Source organism: Coregonus lavaretus (assembly GCF_964263955.1).
Source record: "Coregonus lavaretus genome assembly, chromosome: 11".
Lineage (NCBI taxonomy): Eukaryota > Metazoa > Chordata > Actinopteri > Salmoniformes > Salmonidae > Coregonus > Coregonus lavaretus.
This window is the reverse complement of record NC_139998.1, coordinates 53,634,962-53,651,201: the sequence shown is the minus strand read 5'-3', so window position 1 is coordinate 53,651,201 and position 16,240 is coordinate 53,634,962. Positions and strand designations below refer to the sequence as shown.

General features: G+C 41.9%; 1 protein-coding gene across 1 annotated transcript in view; it reads left to right on the top strand.

Annotated features, from left to right (window-relative positions):
* LOC311137596 (PEX5-related protein-like) overlaps positions 1–16,240 on the top strand; it is a gene marked incomplete at its 3' end in the record, with an annotated part of 155,140 nt that overhangs the window by 112,463 nt on the left and 26,437 nt on the right. The window contains exons 5-8 of the mRNA XM_084172102.1: positions 383–506; positions 1,263–1,398; positions 5,379–5,408; positions 12,244–12,339. Coding sequence (XP_084028228.1) covers positions 383–506; positions 1,263–1,398; positions 5,379–5,408; positions 12,244–12,339 — 386 coding nt within the window. The remainder of the gene's footprint in view (positions 1–382; positions 507–1,262; positions 1,399–5,378; positions 5,409–12,243; positions 12,340–16,240) is intronic.

Genomic DNA, 16,240 nt, shown 5'->3' with positions numbered 1-16,240 from the left:
TACGAAGTCCAAAAGGAGTTGACCTTGTTCATATTCAAGATCATCCAAAGGAGGATCAGGCTGTAAGTAAGGTCTGTAATGAACAGATCTTCTTAAAATACATTGAGGTTCCAGCCGATGAGTTTCCCATTAGCAAGTTGAGGAGGTTAAAGTATTTCGCTCTTCAACTGAGTTCTAATAATGCATAGCAAGTCAGACTATGCTTCATTTGATTAATTAATGACATGGAGTTTGATAAAAACCCTGGGTGTCATTTACAAGAAAAATGCATGTCCCTGTCATGGATCTGTCCAGATGGAAATATTAAATGTTGCTTAGCTGATTGAGTTGTATTGTTTTGTACCCTGCTGTTAACTGATTTCTCTGTGATTGCTCTTCCCAGTCAACATTGCCTCTCCTTTGGAGAAATGGGAGGAGCTCAACATCCACCCTGAACGAAACAGCAGCAGAAAGTGGAAATTGGAGAGACGGGGTTCATCGAAAAACTCCTCCAGTGAACTTCTGTGGTAAGTAACCTTCGTGCATCAGTTGCATCTACGTCAGTTACAAATCTGGTAAATTCGCTGTTTCTTTGCACTATACTCTACACCAGTGGTTCCCAACTCCAGTCCTCCAGTAACCCCAACAGTACATATTCTAGTTATGGCCCCGGACAAGAACACCTGATTCTACTTGTCAACTGATCATCAAGCACCTTGACAAGTTGAATCAGGTGTTTTTTGTCGTACTGGAGGACTGGAGTTGGGAAACACTGCTCTTCTCGCTACACTTCAATATCGCTCTTCACTTTAATTCACTTGAATTGTGAAGTAGTTCAATGTATGAGAGAATATTTTTTACCTCAGTGGGGCCACAACCATAGCTATTCTCATGAGGGTAGACCTCTCCAGCACCCCTGCCTCTTTGGTGCATGCTGAAAAGGACATCTAAAGGACATCCCCTCCGTATTCATTAGACGTCTGCCTTACTGTATCTACTGTAGGTGGTATTGGAAATTGTCATTATCACAGAAAAGGTAACCTAAAAAGCACTTATTCAATTAATCTAGTGTAATGCAGCCCATTGCTTAAGAGCAATCGGTCGCTATAAAGACAAAACTCTAAACGTACAGTACATTTGAAATAAAGAGCCTTTCGGAAGGTCTGCACACTGTTGCATGAAGCAACATCAAGAAAGCTGAAGAAAGTAAAGTGCTCTGACTTAATCGTGTTTGGGGTGTAATGAATGCATTTATTATTGATTCAACTGTCCTTTCTCTTTAGGTCCATAGACTGCAAAACACAATCAGAGCCATTCCCCAAGAGCTCTTTGGAAGTGAATACCATAGCAGAGGCGGAGCCAGCTCTAGCAGAGGCGGAGCCAGCTCTAGCAGAGGCGGAGCCAGCTCTAGCATTTCAAGTAAGTACCTTGGCTATTAAGTTCTGAGTAGTCATCGCTGAGTCAGACCATTATTGTCTGTTCCGTTTGCACTTGAAATCAACAGTCCTTTGAAGTTGAAAGCTTTTTACCTAAAAAACGTATTGTTTTGATTAGAAGCGTGGTAGGCTTCGCTGTGACATGTTGAGAGGACTCTACTTTGTTTGATAGAAGTTTATTGGGACTAGGGTTGCAAAATTATCTGCAATTTACAAAGAAAATTGTAATTTGGGTAATTAATAAGTAAAGTTTGTCAATCTATGGAAACTTTGGTAATTTATACATGAATAACTTTTTAAAAAATGAATTCATATAAAATATTCCTTAATGTGCTTGCTGAAGGCAAAACTCTCTAGTATTCTTACGTACTCATATTATTATTAGGTGTGCTTGCTGAACGCAAAACACAACTAGATTTCTTACATACTCATATTATTATTATTATTAGGTGTGCTTGCTGAAGGCAAAACACAACTCTAGATTTCTTACATACTCATATTAATATTAGGTGTGCTTGCTGAACGCAAAACACAACTAGATTTCTAACATACTCATATTATTATAATTAGGTGTGCTTGCTGAAGGCAAAACACAACTCTAGATTTCTTACATACTCTTATTATTATTCTGCCTGCTCTAGCTATTAAACAATTTAGGCTATTAACATGAAAACAACTTTCAAATGTGCAGACTGCCCCAGTATTTATACTTTTTGTACTACAACAATATTTAAATGAGCTCCCAATGCATTTCAATGACAATAAAAGGGCCATTGACTTACATGAGAAAATTTCAGCCTGGTCTCATACACTAGATAGTACACATAGTAAAAGTAAATCCGAGACACTCATATTAGTATAACATGTTACGTTTGGTATGGTTACATAAGACAGAAGTTTACTTTATAACGTGAACATATAGTAACCCAAAGGTTTTGGGTTCGAATCTCACCACGGACAACTTTAACATTTTAGCAGATTAGACACTTTTACTTGCAACTACTTAATACTTTTTAGCTACTTTGCAACTACTTAGCATGTTAGCTAACCCTTCCCCTTTAAGCTAACTCCTAACCTTAACACTAACCCTAACCCCTAGCCTAGCTAACGTTAGCTACCTAGCTAACATTAGCTTAGCCACCTAGCCAATGTTAGCCACAACAAATTGCGAATTCGTAACATATTGTACGAATTGCAATTCATTATATATCATATGAATTGTAATTCATAAACATACAGTATCATACTTTTTAAAAATGTTAATAAAAGCTCCATAGGCTTGAATGGGAGGTATTTGGATTCGCCACTGCTCTTACATCGTTTAAGCTATCAACGCCAAAACAACGTTGACATGTTTCTTGCATTCAGATTTTTTATACCATTTTATACTTTTTTACTATAACCATTTTAAAATGTGCAACTATTTATCAACTATAACTATATACACTACTAGTCAAAAGTTTTAGAACACCTACTCATTCAAGGGTTTTTATTTATTTGTACTATTTTCTACATTGTAGAATAATAGTGAAGACATCAAAACTATGAAATAACACATATGGAATCATGTAGTAACCAAAAAAGTGTTAAACAAATCAAAATATATTTTATATTTGAGATTCTTCAAATAGCCACCCTTTGCCTTGATGACAGCTTTGCACACTCTTGGCATTCTCTCAACCAGCTTCATGAGGTAGTCACCTGGAATGCATTTCAATTAACAGGTGTGCCTTAAGTTCATTTGTGGAATTTCTTTCCTTCTTAATGCGTTCGAGCCAATCAGTTGTGTTGTGACAAGTTAGGGGGGGTTTACAGAAGATAGCCCTATTTGGTAAAAGACCAAGTCCACATAATGGCAAAAACAACTCAAATAAGCAAAGAGAAACGACAGTCCATCATTACTTTAAGACATGAAGGTCAGTCAATACGGAACATTTCAAGAACTTTGAAAGTTTCTTCAAGTGCAGTCGCAAAAAACGTAAAGCGCTATGATGAAACTGGCTCTCATGAGGACCGCCACAGGAATGGAAGACCCAGAGTTACCTCTGCTGCAGAGGATAAGTTCATTAAAGTTACCAGCCTCAGAAATTGCAGCCCAAATAAATGCTTCACAGAGTTCAAGTAACAAACACATCTCAACATCAACTGTTCAGAGGAGACTGTGTGAATCAGTCCTTCATGGTTGAATTGCTGCAAAGAAATCACTACGAGCAATGGACATTAGACCGGTGGAAATTTGTCCTTTGGTCTGGAGTCCAAATTGGAGCTTTTTGGTTCCAACCGCCATGTCTTTGTGAGACGCGTGTGGGTGAACGGATGATCTCCGCATGTGTATTTCCCACCGTAAAGCATGGAGGAGGAGGTGTTATGGTGTGGGGGTGCTTTGCTGGTGACACTGTCTGGGATTTATTTAGAATTCAAGGCACACTTCACCAGCATGGATACCACAGCATTCTGCAGCGATACGCCATCCCATCTGGTTTAAGCTTAGTGGGACTATCATTTGATTTTCAACAGGACAATGACCCAACACACCTCCAGGCTGTGTAAGGGCTATTTGACCAAGAAGGAGAGTGATGGAGTGCTGCATCAGATGACGGGCGGCAGGTAGCTTAGTGGGTAAGAGCGTTGTGCCAGTAACCAAAAGGTCACTGGTTCTAATCCCCGAGCCCACTAGGTGAAAAATCTGTCGATGTGCACTTAAGCAAGGCACGTAACCCTAATTGCTCCTGTAAGTCGCTCTGGATAAGAGCGTCTGCTAAATGACTAAAATGTAATGACCTGGCCTCCACAATCCCCCGACCTCAATCAAATTGAGATGGTTTGGGATGAGTCGGACCACAGAGTGAAGGAAAAGCAGCCAACAAGTGCTCAGCATATGTGGGAACTCCTTCAAGACTGTTGGAAAAGCATTCCAGGTGAAGCTGGTTGAGAGAATGCCAAGAGAGTGCAAAGCTGTCATCAAGGCATTTGAAGAATCTCAAATATAAAATTTGTTTAACACTTTTTTGGTTACTACATGATTCCATAAGTGTTATTTCATAGTTTTGATGTCTTCACTATTATTCTACAATGTAGAAAATATTAAAAATAAAGAAAAACCCTTGAATGAGTAGGTGTCCTAAAACTTTTGACTGGTAGTGTAAATGTGCACAAATGTGCATAACATAACTCACCAACAGTAACTAGATACACCAAACCAACTTTCACATGTTCAGGCTATCCTGTCTTATCCTATCTAATTAACCGATCAACCAATCAATCAATCTTTCCATGTACCTACTTTTTCAACTATAACCAGTCACCACCATTACTATTGCAGTCACTACTGATACTATAACTTATTTCACAACCATAAGTACTTTAAAACAAGCTAGCAAGCACACCACATTTTCTTCAGGAAATGTACTTTTATAGTTTTTTCTAAATATTTATATCTGTGTATTATTCATGAGTTTCTGGTGGGTAGAACCATATGGTTTAAGAGAAAATAGCCTAATTAATGAACAAATATTTGAATCAACAATGACATCATTTGCAATTAACTCTGCAACTCTTCCAACTATTACATTTTTTCACAACTGCCACCAGTTCAGCACCATGACATTTACAACAAACATATGACATAATAAAACAAATAAAAGCATGTAAAAAATATAATAGTATTCACTAAGTTGATGGGTTATATTGAGGATAATGTTTTACACCTTTGTCATTATATTTTTTATATTTAAAACAGCTTATTTTATTATTTTTGTATTTTTGACATGTTATGAAAATTACTTAAAATCCTTGAAAGTTTCAAAAATTCTAGTAGTTTACTGGTACATTTCTAAAGTCACCGGTAACATGCCCTGGCTTTGCAACCCTAATTGGGACGCATGCAAACCATAATTCCAGTCACTGTACTGGATCCCTGTGATGTGACATTTTGTGCTAACACCTCATATTCTTCCATTACAGCTCAACAGACAGTATATTAGTGGAAGACATGTAAGCCCCTCTATGCATCCTTTCCTATGATATCAAAAGACATTTGCACCGAGCAGACAACATTACAACAGAATCCAATTCGTGATGGAAGAAAAAAAACAGAAGTCGGAAGTTTACATACACTTAGGTTGGAGTCATTACAACTTGTTTTTCAACCACTCCACAAATGTCTTGTTAACAAACTATAGTTTTGGCAAGTCAGTTAGGACATCTACTTTGTGCATGACACAAGTAATTTTTCCAACAATTGTTTACAGACAGATTATTTCACTTATAATTCACTGTATCACAATTCCAGTGGGTCAGAAGTTTACATACACTAAGTTGACTGTGCCTTTAAACAGCTTGGAAAATTCCAGAAAATGATGTCATGGCTTTAGAATTGACATCATTTGAGACAATTGGAGGTGTACCTGTGGATGTATTTCAAGGCCTACCTTCAAACTCAGTGCCTCTTTGCTTGACATCATGGGAAAATCAAAAGAAATCAGCCAAGACCTCAGAAAAAATGTTGTAGACCTCCACAAGTCTGGTTCATCCTTGGGAGCAATTTCCAAACGCCTGAAGGTACCACGTTCATCTGTACAAAAAATAGTACGCAATTATAAACACTATGGGACCACGCAGCCGTCATACCGCTCAGGAAGGAGACGCGTTCTGTCTCCTAGAGATGAACGTACTTTGGTGCGAAAAGTGCAAATCAATCCTAGAACAACAGCAAAGGACCTTGTAAAGATGCTGGAGGAAACAGGTACAAAATTATCTATATCCACAGTAAAACGAGTCCTATATTGACATAACCTGAAAGGCCGCTTATGTTTGGAGGAAAAAGGGGGTTGCTTGCAAGCCGAAGAACACCATCCCAACCGTGAAGCACGGGGTGGCAGCATCATGCTGTGGGGGTGCATCATGCTAAGCGGTCTTTCCTGAGAGAGATGGCGCCGGATAAGATGGCTGCCGTTTTACAGCCTTCTAACCAATTGTACTATTATGTGTGTTTTTTCGCGTTATTTGTAATTTATTCTGTACATAATGTTTCTGCCATCGTCTATTATAACCAAAAAGAGCTTCTGGATATCAGGACAGCGATTACTCACCTCGTATAATAATAATAATAATAATAATAATAATAATAATATGCCATTTAGCAGACGCTTTTATCCAAAGCGACTTACAGTCATGTGTGCATCTTTGTCGTATTGGACAAAGATTTTTTTCTTCAACGAGTCGGACGCGAAGGATATCCTACAGACACAAGGCCCAAATCCCTGTCATTCGCAGGAGAAAGAGACGGAGATATTGTGGACGTAGGTCGGGGTGCCTTGTAAGGATCCGACGGAGAGCGAGTAAACTGCCTCTTCCATCAATCCTATTAGCCAATGTTCAATCATTCGAAAATAAATGAGATTACCTAAGATTACAGTTATCCTACCAACGGGACATTAAAAACTGTAATATCTTATGTTTCACCGAGTCGTGGCTGAACGACGACATGGACAACATACAGCTGACGGGATATACGCTACATCGGCAGGATAGAATGGCTGACTCCGGTAAGACAAGGGGTGGCGGTCTGTGTGTATTTGTAAACAACAGCTTGTGCACAAAATCAAATACTAAGGAACTCTCAAGGTTTTGCTCGCCAGAGGTAGAGTATCTTATGATAAGCTGTAGACCACACTATTTACCAAGAGAGTTTTCATCTGTATTTTTCATAGCTGTCTATTTACCACCACAAACCAATGCTGGCATTAAGATTGCACTCAATGAGCTGTATAAGGCCATAAGTAAACAGGAAAACGCTCAGCCAGAGGCAGCGCTCCTAGTGGCCGGGGACTTTAATGCAGGGAAACTTAAATCCGTTCTACCTAATTTCTACCCGCATGTTAAATGTGCAACCAGAGGAAAAAAAACTCTAGACCACCTTTACTCCACACACAGAGACGCATACAAAGCACTCCCTCGCCCTCCATTTGGAAAATCTGACCATAACTCTATCCTCCTCATTCCTGCTTATAAACAAAAACTAAAGCAGGAAGCACCAGTGACTCGGTTAATAAGGAAGTGGTCAGATGACGCAGATGCTAAGCTACAGGACTGTTTTGCTAGCACAGACTGGAACATGTTCCGGGATTCTTCAGATAGCATTGAGGAGGACACCACATCAGTCACTGGCTTCATCAATAAGTGCATCGATGATGTTGTCCCCACAGTGACCATACGTACATACCCCAACCAGAAGCCATGGATTACAGGCAACATCCGCACTGAGCTAAAGGGTAGAGCTGCCGCTTTCAAGGAGCGGGACTCTAACCCGGACACTTATAAGAAATCCCGCTATGCCCTCCGATGAACCATCAAACAGGCAAATAGTCAATACAGGACTAAGATTGAATCGTACTACACCGGCTCTGATGCTCGTCAGATGTGGCAAGGCTTGAAAACTATTACAGACTACAAAGGGAAGCACAGCCGCGAGCTGCCCAGTGACACAAGACTACCAGACGAGCGAAACCACTTCTATGCTCGCTTTGAGGCAAGCAACACTGAAGCATGCATGAGAGCACCAGCTGTTCCGGATGACTATGTGATCATGCTTTCCGTAGCCGATGTGAGTAAGACTTTTAAGCAGGTCAACATTCACAAGGCCGCGGGGCCAGATGGATTACCAGGACGTGTACTCCGAGCATGTGCTGACCAACTGGCAAGTGTCTTCACTGACATTTTCAACATGTCCCTGACTGAGTCTGTAATACCAACATGTTTAAAGCAGACCACCATAGTCCCCGTGCCCAAGGACACTAAGATAACCTGCCTAAATGACTACCGACCCGTAGCACTGACGTCTGTAGCCATGAAGTGCTTTGAAAGGCTGGTCATGGCTCACATCAACACCATTATCCCAGAAACCCTAAACCCACTCCAATTTGCATACCGCCCCAGCAGATCCACAGATGATGCAATCTCTATTGCACTCCACACTGCCCTTAACCACCTGGACAAGAGGAACACCTACGTGAGAATGCTATTCATTGACTACAGCTCAGCATTCAACACCATAGTGCCCTCAAAGCTCATCACTAAGCTAAGGATCCTGGGACTAAACAACTCCCTCTGCAACTGGATCATGGACTTCCTGACGGGCCGCCCCCAGGTGGTAAGGGTAGATAACAACACATCTGCCACTCTGATCCTCAACACGGGGGCCCCTCAGGGGTGCGTGCTCAGTCCCCTCCTGTACTCCCTGTTCACCCATGACTGCATGGCCAGGCACGACTCCAACACCATCATTAAGTTTGCAGATGACACAACAGTGGTAGGCCTGATCACCGACAACGATGAGACAGCCTATAGGGAGGAGTAGGTGCCGTGTGGTGCCAAGATAACAACCTCTCCCTCAATGTGACCAAGACAAAGGAGATGATTGTGGACCACAGGAAAAAAAAGAGGACTGAGCACGCCCCACATTCTCATCGACGGGGCTGTAGTGGAACAGGTTGAGAGCTTCAAGTTCCTTGGTGTCCACATCACCAACAAACTTTCATGGTCCAAACACACCAAGACAGTTGTAAAGAGGGCACGACAAAGCCTATTCCCCCTCAGGAGACTGAAAAGATTTGGCATGGGTCCTCAGATCCTCAAAAAGTTATACAGCTGCACCATCGAGAGCATCCTGACTGGTTGCATCACCGCCTGTTATGGCAACCACTCGGCCTCCGACCGCAAGCCAGTACAGAGGGTAGTGCGTACGGCCCAGTACATCACTGGGGCCAAGCTTCCTGCCATCCAGGACCTCTATGCCAGGCGGTGTCAGAGGAAGGCCCTCAAAATGGTCAAAGACGGTAAGCGGTACCGGAGCGCCAAGCGGTACCGGAGCGCCAAGTCTATGTCCAAAAGGCTTCTCAACAGATTCTACCCCCAAGCCATAAGACTCCTGAACAGCTAATCATGGCTACCCGGACTATTTGCACTGCCCCCCCCACCCCCACCCCATCTTTTTACGCTGCTGCTACTCTGTTTATTATTTATGCATAGTCACTTTAACTCTACCCACATGTACATATTACCTCAACTACCTCAACTAGCCGGTGCCCCCGCACATTGACTCTGCACTGGTACCCCCCTGTATATAGCCTCCCTACTGTTATTTCACATTGACTCTTTACCGGTACCCCCTGTATATAGCCTCCCTACTGTTATTTCACATTTGACTCTGTACCGGTACCCCCTGTATATAGCCTCCCTACTGTTATTTCACATTGACTCTTTACCGGTACCCCCTGTATATAGCCTCCCTACTGTTATTTCACATTGACTCTGTACCGGTACCCCCTGTATATAGCCTCCCTACTGTTATTTCACATTGACTCTGTACCGGTACCCCCTGTATATAGCCTCCCTACTGTTATTTTATTTTACTTCTGCTCTTTTTTTCTCAACACTTCTTTTGTTGTTTTATTTTACTTTTTTATTAAAAAATAAATGCATTGTTGGTTAAGGGCTGTAAGTAAGCATTTCACTGTAATGTCTACACCTGTTGTATTCAGCGCATGTGGCAAATAACATTTGATTTGATTTGCTGCAGGAGGGACTGGTGCACTTCACAAAATAGATGGCATCATGAGGAAGGAAAATTATGTGGATATATTGAAGCAACATCTCAAGACATCAGTCAGGAAGTTAAAGCTTGGTCGCAAATGGGTCTTCCAAATGGACAATGACCCCAAGCATACTTCTAAAGTTGTGGCAAAATGGCTTAAGGACAACAAAGTCAAGGTATTGGAGTGGCCATCACAAAGCCCTGACCTCAATCCTATAGAACATTTGTGGGCAGAACGGAAAAAGTATGTGCAAGCAAGGAGGCCTACAAACCTGACTCAAGTTACACCAGCTCTGTCAGGAGGAATGGGCCAAAATTCACCCAACTTATTGTGGGAAGCTTGTGGAAGGCTACCCGAAATGTTTGACCCAAGTTAAACAATTTAAAGTCAATGCTACCAAATACTAATTGAGTGTATGTAAACTTCTGACCCACTGGGAATGTGTTGAAAGAAGTAAAAGCTGAAATAAATCATTCTCTCTACTATTATTCTGACATTTCACATTCTTAAAATAAAGTGGTGATCCTAACTGACCTAAAACAAGGAATTTTTACTAGGATTAAATGTCAGGAATTGTGAAAAACTGAGTTTAAATGTATTTGGCTAAGGTGTAAACCTCCGACTTCAACTGTATGTGTTGACGGTTCCGCAACAAGGGTAACCTTTTGGATGACAAAAGTAGTTCAACCAAGAGGGAGCCATGTTGGCTTTTGAAATTGTTCCTTTGTGGTGCTCTGAGGTCCAAATGTTGAGCGCTTCCCTCCTCAGTGCCCGTGGTCTCTATACAGGTTAGCCTGGGTGTCCTGTTACTATCCGGACATTATTACATGAATAGATCATGAGTAATTCAGTAGCCTTACCCTGATCCCGTTCAAGCCCACAGTGTATCTAACAGAGACCAGCTAAGCAACCTCTAAATAATAGATTTCGGTTTAATGATGGCCACAGAAGATGGGAAGTTATACGCAAACAAATGCTAGATTTGTTTCACCCCAGGGGAACCATTGTTTGTCACCGACAGCGATACTGTAAACAGCGGCTTTGGTTTCCTTTACTTGGCAGGTGGTTTCCTGTACTTGGCAGTTGGTTTATTGTACTTGGCTGGTGGTTTCCTGTACTTGGCAGGTGGTTTCCTTTACTTGGCACGTGGTCACGCACTATGTTAAGAGAGAAATGATGTCAAATCAAAATTAAATAACATTTTATTTGTCACATGCTTCATAAACAACAGGTGTTTCGTAAACTAACAGTGAAATGCTTACTTACGGCCCCTTCCAAATAACGCAGAGAGAAAAATAGAACAATAATAATACAAGGAATAGATACAATGAGTAATGATAACTTGGCTATATGTGAAAAAAGACTAAAACCGACTAAAATCCTTCACACCTCCCTACAGCTTTTCTGTACCACTGCGTCTTGACATATTGCGTACAACAGCATGTGGAACTGCCTGGAAAGTTGGAAAATAAACTTTCGACACTGAATGTTTTTTCAATTTTTACCCTTTTAAATAGCTTGACGTAGTCAGCAACATTAAGCTGGGGGAAGCTAATTCTCTGGAGGCCATTAATATCTAGATAAGCCAACTTCAATTAGACCTCGCATAAATCGTGTCTTTCTAATGGCCAGCTATGGAAATGGAAAATGTAATGTTACAGGTAATGGCTGAGCTGACACGAGGTCTTACGGAACAGATTAGTCATCAGAATGTGACAACCAGGCAGCTGTGGCAGTGGGAGGCGACTGACTTGCGTTCTACCTGAGAGCTACAAAATGGCTCCCCGTATGGAACATGTACTTCATTTTAATTCCTTGGCCTCCATAATTGATTCCCTAGCGTTAGGCTACAGACATTGCCAGTAACTCTAATAATAAACTGCATCAAAACACATTACGCTATTTCAGCACAATGAATATTTGGTACCAGTTTTGCTACATATGTTGTGCAGTCACAGAACATGTATATATGCACACAATGTACAACACACGTATAAATGCAAACTTATTTTCAAAAGCAGCGCAAGGCAGATGCTATAACAAAGCTACCATCAGCATATTTCAAGGTTATGAGCATGTCAAAGGCTTTGCCGAGGCAGAAATATTTGCCCCTCCCGGGGAAGGCAGAGATGGCTGACCCTGCACCCCTCTGTCTGTCTGTCTCCTCCCCTTCGCCTGGCTGTGTGTGTGTGTGTGTGTGTGTGTGTGTGTGTGTGTGTGTGTGTGTGTGACAGGGCCGTTTGAGTAAAGAGCGGTTCGGTGGCGGTGCCCTCCTGTCCAGAAACCAGTCCCTGGAGGAAGAGTTTGAGCGCGCCAAGGCAGCTGTGGAGGTAAGAGGAGGGGGAGTGAGTTTGAGTGCACCAAGGCAGCTGTGGAGCTAGGGCAGTGGAGCTAGGGCAGTGGAGCTAGGGCAGTGGAGCTAGGGCAGTGGAGCTAGGGCAGTGGAGCTAGGGCAGTGGAGCTAGGGAAGTGGAGCTAGGGCTGTGGAGCTAGGGCAGTGGCAGTCATGACATTTTGTCAGCTGGTAACTGCCATGCAAAGGCAATTGACCGTTAATTAACATAAACACTTTTAGCATCTCTGGGCTTCCACGCATAGCCTACAAGCCGCCGATGCGGATCTTTGGAACATCTACATTTTATAAAGTCTAATAAATCCATTTTAATATAGCTTACAAGGTAACTCTGTTCCTGGAGCGCCACAGGTAGTGCAGGATTTTGTTCCAACTAGGCACCACACCTGACCAACCGAGCTAATTGATCAGCTCAGTGATTGACTAAATTCAACTAAATTTAAAAAACATGCGGCACTCCAGGCCGGGGTTCCCTACCCCTGGGCTACACAATCAGGACCGGGGTTCCCTACCCCTGGGCTACACTCCAGGACCGGGGTTCCCTACCCCTGGGCTACACAATCAGGACCGGGGTTCCCTACCCCTGGGCTACACAATCACAATAAGTCCATTATTTATTTTAAGCAGATCTAAAGAAACATTGTGACGTAGCCTATTTCGGAAGAACAGAATAGCATATTCTGAGTCGTCCTTATGTTAGGCCCTGATCTGGCTATGCTATATACACTAGTAAATTTAGCAGACAAGATTTGCTTATAGTTCCTGTTGCATTATTTTATATTATTTTTATAGTAAGAAGAATACAATTGAACATAGCTGAATAAAATGATTTCCGAGGGATGTCGCACATGCGGCTATTCTGTGTTGAGATGTTTTACATACTTATTTATGCGACTTTAGTTGTGATACAAACCTTTAGGCTATATGTTTTGATTACTAATACATTCTAAGGCTGCATGATGCGACTCTAATCAAATCAAATCAAATCAAATGTTATTGGTCACATGCGCCGAATACAACAGGTGCAGACATTACAGTGAAATGCTTACTTACAGCCCTTAACCAACAGTGCATTTATTTTAAACAAAAAAAGTAAAAATAAAACAACAACAAAAAAAGTGTTGAGAAAAAAAAGAGCAGAAGTAAAATAAAATAACAGTAGGGAGGCTATATATACAGGGGGGTACCGTTGCAGAGTCAATGTGCGGGGGCACCGGCTAGTTGAGGTAGTTGAGGTAATATGTACATGTGGGTAGAGTTAAAGTGACTATGCATAAATACTTAACAGAGTAGCAGCAGCGTAAAAATGATGATTTTGAAAAATGTTGCATGAAAGGCATGTATGAGCTCTGCTCTGTTTCATGCTCAGGCTGCACACACTTCATCAGTCTCTCATTCACAATTTGACAAGGACTTTATAATATTCTCACCCAACAGACTATTCTAAATGTAATCTGGTCTTTTACATATAGCCTAATCTATGTGTGGAATGATTTTTGATTTCAGAATGGCCCACAAAAACAAAACAAAAACATCCGTAGCCTGCACTCGAATAGTGAATGGAGGAAGTGCTTCCCGCGGTTACGTTTTTTAATATGCCAGGTAGGCTAAACCAGTTGTAAAGCAGATTAATGTGCTTAACTTTAACCCTATCAGTCCTGAGACCCCAGAAAAAAAGGGGCTTTTCATTTATCTGCATGTCCAGCCCTAATACTGTATATAGCCTCACAATGAAGTGTTTTACCATTTTATTTTCAGGACAACCAGTTCTACAAGTAGAATACAAAACAATTTGACATAAACAGTTGCATTAATGAGTTTTAAAGACAAATGTCAATAAAAAAAAAAAAGGTCAGCCAAAGCAAGAAACTGATAAAAATGAATTTATATGAATGCTGTAAGTACAGAAATGGTTTGCTCAGTGGGAAATGAATATCCAACTACTCAGTGACAACTGTGTGGAGTTTGTGACAGCAACTATGTGACCTTATTATAGACACTAAGTCCTTGGATTTCCTGTGATCTTCTATGTAGAAGCGACTCTTGTGTAGCTTGTGAGTGTCATAGAGCGATACATGTGCATGTTCGTAGGAGTCTCAGCTTTTCGTAGATAGCTTTTAATAGTTTGTAGCTCAAACCATTCGGACTCTACAGACGTTTTTGTAAAAAGACCCTGCCCCGGGCTCCTTCGGGTATCCGCCCTTGTCTCACAAGCACCACTCTAGCTCAGCCCCCGTTAATCACACAGACTAACGGTGGATGAAGAAGAAATAGATGAATCCAATGGTACAACCCAGAAGACTGTTGCTCAAACACACAATGTTTAAAAGGCGTCGCGGTGGGACTCATTGGGTTAAGAATTGAGCAATAAAAATAGCAACCCAAGAAATCTTGGAACCTCTTCTAAATAGTGGCCAGTCAAAACTCTGTTTTCACACGCGATTGTACAATGACTGGGCTTATATGAACACATGTAGGCTATGGGCTCTCTAACCCTGTCCCAGGTGTCTCTGTAGGCTATGGGCTCTCTAACCCTGTCCCAGGTGTCTCTGTAGGCTATGGGCTCTCTAACCCTGTCCCAGGTGTCTCTGTAGGCTATGGGCTCTCTAACCCTGTCCCAGGTGTCTCTGTAGGCTATGGGCTCTCTAACCCTGTCCCAGGTGTCTCTGTAGGCTATGGGCTCTCTAACCCTGTCCCAGGTGTCTCTGTAGGCTATGGGCTCTCTAACCCTGTCCCAGGTGTCTCTGTAGGCTATGGGCTCTCTAACCCTGTCCCAGGTGTCTCTGTAGGCTATGGGCTCTCTAACCCTGTTCCAGACCTTATAGGCCACACTTAGAGTTACAGTATTAGGCCACTTTAGTTGTGATACAAACCTTATCAAAACATACAGTCCTATGGGCTAGGCGACATGTGAAATTACTTTTCATTTTGAATGGGCCATCAAATCAAATCAAATTGTATTTGCCTAAATGCGCCGAATACAACAGGTGTAGGTAGACCTTACAGTGAAATGCTTACAAGCCATTAACCAACAATGCAGTTTTAAGAACTTCATTTAGAGCTGCTGTGATAGAACTGGGCAAGTTAGACAACTTCAAGTAGCCATCCATCTACCATATTGCTTCTGTCAAAAGATCAGTGCAGAGGAGACAGGGAGAAAAAGCCACTTTAAACTATTGAGATGCAGCCCTTCTGTCCTACAGATACAGGTTGATGCTGATTGGTTTGAGTCATTTGAGGTTTAAACCAATAAGCGACAGTGATATCACATAATTGCAATAAGCCTGAAAACTAAGTTGAACTCCAACGTTAGCGACAAATACGTCCATGAGACCGTTTCAGATATCACTTTCCGACTTCGCTATTCAAGCCCATGATCCTAACTGTCTTTGATTATAGCTGGTATAATAACACTGTCTACCTAAAGCCGCTTTTAGGTTGATTTATTTTTGATTGATCAAGCCCTTCTACCTCTGTGCCAAATTATCTCTATTGTGGCTGTGTTCTCCCTCGCTCCCATGACACTCGCTATCAGCATAATAGCCCATAGTAAATGCACCAACTCGAGGTCATGGGAGTTTCCACCATCTAACAATAGGAAAGTAAATAGGTCAGCCATTGTGGAGTTAGACATATCAGGTGAAACAGCGGGAGGCCCAGTGACACTAGATAAATTACTTCTATGCAACACTGAAGCATGCATGAGAGCATCAACCGTTCCGGACGACTGTGTGATCATGCTCTCCGTAGCAGATGTGAGTAAGACATTTAAACAGGTCAACATTCACAAGATGGATTACCAGGACGTGTACTCCGAGCATGCGCTGACCAACTTCCAAGTGTCTTCACTGACATCTTCAACCTCTCCCTGTCTGAGT